This window comes from Nannobrachium achirus (assembly GCF_963921795.1).
Source record: "Nannobrachium achirus genome assembly, chromosome: 20".
NCBI lineage: Eukaryota > Metazoa > Chordata > Actinopteri > Myctophiformes > Myctophidae > Nannobrachium > Nannobrachium achirus.
Genome location: NC_137827.1, coordinates 30,717,572 through 30,723,675, shown reverse-complemented (window position 1 = coordinate 30,723,675; position 6,104 = coordinate 30,717,572). Strand labels below are relative to the sequence as shown.

General features: G+C 42.4%; 1 protein-coding gene across 1 annotated transcript; it reads right to left on the bottom strand.

Annotated features, from left to right (window-relative positions):
- Window positions 1–394: 394 nt before the first annotated feature.
- fhl5 (four and a half LIM domains 5) lies at window positions 395–3,371 on the bottom strand (the record flags this gene model as incomplete). The annotated part of the gene is made up of 5 exons (XM_080750781.1): window positions 395–546; window positions 1,194–1,380; window positions 1,666–1,835; window positions 2,598–2,772; window positions 3,210–3,371. 5 exons carry the CDS (start codon window positions 3,369–3,371, stop codon window positions 395–397), a joined length of 846 nt encoding a protein of 281 aa, XP_080606907.1.
- Between the last annotated feature and the right edge of the window lie 2,733 nt (window positions 3,372–6,104).

Below are 6,104 nucleotides of genomic sequence, written 5' to 3'. Positions count from 1 at the left end.
CTGTCGGGCAGAAACCTTGTATCTCCAAGTTTCAAATGTATACATTTTTTCGCAAAGCAAAGCCCTGCTTCATCATACAAGGCCGTTGCACAAAAGTAGTGAAAACAGCAGATCTACAAGCACACGCGAGGCGTTGTGTGCTTGTAGATCGGCTGTTTTCACTAGTTTAAATACAAAACAAACGGTTTTGGACATACAAGGTTTCCACCCGACAACAACTGGCCCACTGGCTTGTCACTTGTCATGATCTGAAATGGCAAATCTTTGAGTAGCAGCAGCGCTATAGAGAGAGATCTCTCTCTATAGCACGCAATGAGGGCCTCTCCAACTCTCTCCCTTTCCTGGGCTGAATCAGTGGCCCAGCACGTCCCTGGACCCCACGGAAGGAGGAGGATCACTTCTCCCTGCTACAGTCGGTGCACAGGAGGTCGTCTCGCTGGGTGAGGAAGCCACGTCCCACCAGAGACACGGAGCAGTGCATGCAGGTAAAGCACTCACTATGCCACTGCCGCTCCTCGAAAGAAATATACTTGGCCCCCGCCAGACCTGTTGTCACACATTAGAACAGAGACAGATACAATCAGATATTATGTATGATAAAATGCAGTGCTGGGAAAAAAGTACTCACATTTTATCGTTAGAAATACTCTGTTACAAGTAAAAGTCTGGAATTCAAAATGCACTTGAGTAAAAGTACAAAAGTATCAGCATCAAAATGTATTTAAAGTACCAAAAGTAAAAGTACAAAATGTTTGAAAATAACATGAGCTTGTAGATCAGCTATTTTCAAATAGCAACCGTATAAAATAAGGCTAAAGTGGTTTATGTATGTTTTATAATATTAGAATGTACATTTGCATGCATGCATACAAATGTGTGCACGCATGCGTGCGACATGGGCACATGGCCACACACATACACACACACACACACACACACACACACACACACACACACACACACACACACACACACACACACACACACACACACACACACACACACACAGATGCACAGCCATCTGTTTGTACAGTGTATGCCTGCGCACAAGTCACAAGCAAGTTAATTTAGGATCTTCACCTTGTGTAGTTGACAGTTCCCCCCATCTGTAAATAGAGGCTCTAAATCTAAGCTGTGGAGTTCCGTGAGAGGTGTCAAAATGAATGAAAGCATTAGCACAGTCTGTGACTCACTGGTGATGGGCTTGGTGCAACCCACGCACTTCTTGGCGTAGAGGTTGCTGAAACAGTCCAGGCAGTAAGGGTAGTTCTCTCTGGAGGTGAAGCGCAGGCCTGACAGCTGCTTCTTGCAACCAATGCAGAGAAAGCAGTCACGGTGCCAGGGCTTGTCTTGGTAGGTCACTCCACCTGTTGTTATGGCCTGAGGGAGATACAAAAGAAAGGCAAAGAACAAGCAACTCTTAAATCTGAGAGTGTAGAAATATTAAGTATTATAATTATAAGTATTAATTAACACTAAGGATTGTATTGTATACATACACACACACACATAAATGCATGTATACACATACACGCACACAGAGGCTTTTCTTGCTAGCCATCCCCTTAGTATTCAGACACAGTACAAGCAACTTAAAAATGCCGGACAGCGTGGGAGATTTATTGCAGCAGTCAAAATAAATACAACAATGGGCCGTAAACGTACTTTCTTACAGGCACCGCACTGGTAGGCAAACTGCTTCTCGAAACAGGGCACACAAAAGAAGCTGGTGTCTTTGGGGATGAAGGACTTTGTTCCTATTGGCTGCTGGCAGCGGTGGCACAGGAAGCAGGTCTCATGCCAGCTGTTCCCCTTGTATTCCATTTTGCGGGAACCTGGCACAGGGGAGAAAGGAGCAGCTTAGTCAGCATATGGTACCTCAGTGGCAGTAACACATTCTGACCAGAAATAGACCACCTCTACCTGTAGGGTTAGGCAGGGCGATGTAATCCACATAATCTAGTATGGGCTAAAGATGAGGTAATCGTTGGGATGAACTAAAGGTCTGATGTGATTTGGCTTCAAACGATCAGACAGAGAATTATGCCTTTGTGATTTTGAATTTAAATTCCCTTTTTGCACATGGGATTTATTAATAAAATATTAATATTATCGTTAATATATAAATTGGATTTGGATTTTCTTGACTTCATTAACAATCTTTGGAAACATAATTGTTTTTGTCACTTGTCATATAATATTGTAAATTATCAAATTAAACGAAAAAGGTGTGCTCCTCTGAGTGCAGATCACTCATGCAAAATGGCAGAAATTCTAGTTTGGAGGAAATGGGTGCAGCCTAATGTATAGTGTATATGGATGGTTGCATCATGATCCAGGGAATCAGAATCCAGGGGGTAAACTTTGATTGTTCAACCTACAGGTCAAGACTTATGGGCCGGTCAACATGTAAAGTGACCTGTTATATGAGCCAGATTTGAAAACTCTGACATCTGCCTTGTCTTACTGGGAGCATGCATGCAAAGTTTCACTCTGATTGGTCCAGCAGTGTTCGAGATTAGCTGTACACAGATGGACGGAAGGACAGACAGGGAATCTCGCGCTTTCTAACTCTGAGATTTGAAAGTGTGCCATACCTGGCATGACGGTTTTCTTGCAGGTGTTACACTTGGAGGAGTACTCTTGGGAGTAGCACTCTGTGCACATCAGGAGGTCATCCTTGCTAGCAAAGGCCTTCTCCACCAGAGAGCGGCTGCATTTTGCACACTTAAAGCATTGCTCGTGCCAATGGCGATCCTTATAAGACAGGTCCTATCAAAGTACAAAAACTGTATTTACTCTACTTGTCACTGTAAATATCATGTTTCAACAAAAAGGTTTGATAAAATACTGAGCGAAGATAAAATAAAAGCATATATCGGTCTCTGGTTTGATTCTTAACCAGGGAGATGCATCCCATCCCCTCCTCTCTGTTCTTGCTCTCCACTATTTATTCTATCTGAATAAATAATGACAATATTAATAATAAAAAATAATAATAAACTTACATTGAATAAATGGGCAAGTGTGCTGTGTTGTTTGGTGTGTCCTTGGGTTGACCATAATAACCATGTGGTTAAAATCGTTTCTATGCTTAACCTTTTTCATCAAGTACTTTAGGAACTCATAACTTGTTCCTTTCCTAGCTACTTCCCTCATCTCTGACGTAGAAGCCATTATTTTCAGGTCAGTGCTGGTATCGCACTTACCTTGCAGTTGCAGCCAATTGGTAGAGAGCAGCCCTCGCAGCAATTAGCGAACAGGTTCTCATAGCACTTTGTGCAGTACTGCGTGTCCTCTTTCATTATGTACTTCTTCCCCAGCAGGGAGTCTTTGCAGTAATGGCAGTCGAATCGCTCACTCATGGACATGGTCACTCGTTTCTCGTCTAACAATAGGAAAGAAAAGGAGAAAATTCCAGTAACAGATGCTACTTCATACAATCAGAGCCTGAGCAATATGTTCCCGTTCTCATCGACCATGTCAAAGGAAAGCAATTTTTCCTCCCTGTCCGAAAGCATTGGCAAATGGTGAAGCGTGACCTTCTGTTGAAGTAACTAAGTCTCTACCTCAGTTGATGTGGGGCAGAGGATGAGGCTGAGCTTGATGCTGTACAGAGCAATGCAGGCAGTGGAGTGGGCATGGAAAGGGGTGAGGCAGGATTAAGGGGATACATTGGGGGCTCATCTATAAATACTGTCCCTCTTATTAGCGATAATCTCTGGGGAGACTCGAGTACATGCTCCACTGCATCATTCTCCACCTTTTAAGGGAGTTGAGGTTTGCATGTCACCAAGCACTTGTGTCAATTTAGTTATTATTCTTTAATCATACAAATGTTGGGAAGCAATGAAGGATGCAATATGCAGAAAGAAATACGTGCAGCAAAGAACACAAAGAATACATCTCTGTATCTGTCAGTCCATGTCCCTTTTATGACCATGTGTGGAGATATTTGTATCGGTCGGTCCTTATCCATTTTATGCCTATACTGTATTTGAAGAGTCCTTTTATGTCCATATATGGAGATCTCTGTATCTGTCAATATGCCCATGTCCCTTTTATCTCCATATATGGAGATCCCTGATGCCATCAGTATATGGACATGCCCCCTTTTGTGCCCATATATGGAGCTGACTGATTTGTTTGCTGATGCCATGATGACACATTGAGGTTAGACAACACACTGTCCTAAAGGGCGACCTTATGGTTATGGCAATCTCTCGAGACAGAGTCAATGATGGCAAAGGAAGAGAGACAGAGTGGGCGTCGCACTTTCTTTGATGATGGGTTCCCAGATTGTGGTTATGGTGACATGAGCATGATGTAAGTGGTACGTCCATCTGTCTGCCTGCTCGCCTGCTCCGCCAATTTTAATATTGGATATAATTCAATATGTTTAGATTAATCATTTAGATAACATGTTGATTCTTCTATGAAGAAAACACAGTATGTGTGAGGTAATTCAAGCACTGCTAAAGTGAGAAATCTGTGTTTAAACACCAAAGCTGACTCTTCCTGTTATACTCTTAAATCAAGTCAATTTGTTTGACATCAGTTTCACATCATCTGAAGAATATCTTCCGTTCATAAAACTGCTGAACAATAATTTTCAGATTTTGCCTCATGTCATGTCATGTCATGTCTGGATACATTTATGGCCCTGGCCCATGCCTGCTCCACACAAGCAGTAGTACAGTAGATGGCTTACTGTACGGTGCGATGGGGAGTTGCCAATAGCCAAGTGGATGCCAGGCTCTGAATATTATTGGATTCAGTCCCTGTCAATGGCTTATGACAGTAGCTTTATATGTTTGGAAGCTTTGGCTCTGTGAAGATTCAACGCTCAGTAAAGCCATGGAAGAGTGGCCATCACCTTACACAAGATTGAACAGAAGAAAACACTGGACAGTGGATATAATAGGTTATTATATGGCTGCAAATAGCTGCTTGATTGTACTGGTGAATTTCGTTTCAAAATCACATCCTTTGCTAATAATGGGCCCTGTCTCTGCAAATGGGAAAAGATCAGTGTCCTGAATATTACATTATAACTAACAAAATGGAAATCGACTATTGTTTATTTACAGTATGTTTGGCCGTATCAACTGAACAAATGGCAATAAGTGAAAAGGTAGAAAATACATGTCAGACAGCATGTACTCAAACACCATGCATACCAACTGCCACTTTGCCACCTCATTAAAAGATCCTTGCGCTTGATTATCTCTGACTGACAGCCAAGTAATTACATTTGAATCTCAGACCATGTGGTCATATCATTTTTCAGGAGGATCAGGGTGCAGGGGTCTATAAAAATAGGCTTAGAAGACCACCAGCCAGCCCAGAGGTCTAATCCTTCATACACCCACACAGGAAGGTCAGCGAGAGGAATATGTCTGAGAGGAATGCAACTCCGATAAGATGGACACACTTCCTCAACATCTTCTCTCTTTAGTTCAGACACATAGCTGTAATGGCAATGTAGTTGTTCCATATGGCTCTCCACCTCTGAATAGTCACACCATGCAAATGTGTTGAACTTGTTGCCAGACAACTGGGTTTGTTTTCCAATGTGTTGTGTAAGAGAGTGATGTCTACAAACCTCTATGGGCCAGGGGGAGATATACCCAAGTTATTGTTGACCTGCATTCAGCTGTAATTTGCTGCATTTGATTTTAAGGGGGAAAAGAAATACCATATCAGGTTGTGGATTTAGGGCCAGGAAATAGTTCTGGGAAGGGGAAATGGCTTATTTTAAAATGACATTGTCCTAGCCAAATTCATTGTAAATAGGAGGATACATTGGATTACAGTTTTCAACTGCCTCTTGATTACGATGACATGTATCAGTTGCCATCGGCGTCCACATCAGCAGATGCAAATCAAAAAAGCCAGGGACCTTGAATAAACCCTCATTTCATTTATAGCTGTTTGAGCCACATGTGTCCTGTCTTTGTTGCATGAGTCGGTAGGCTACTGTATGGCTGTCCTGTGGCACCAAGTCACTGTGGGTCTGACCTATTTTCATCAGCAAAAACAAAACCACTAATGGCTCCAACAAAACCACAATTTTGTCACGGTCGGTCAACTTCTTGAAATAG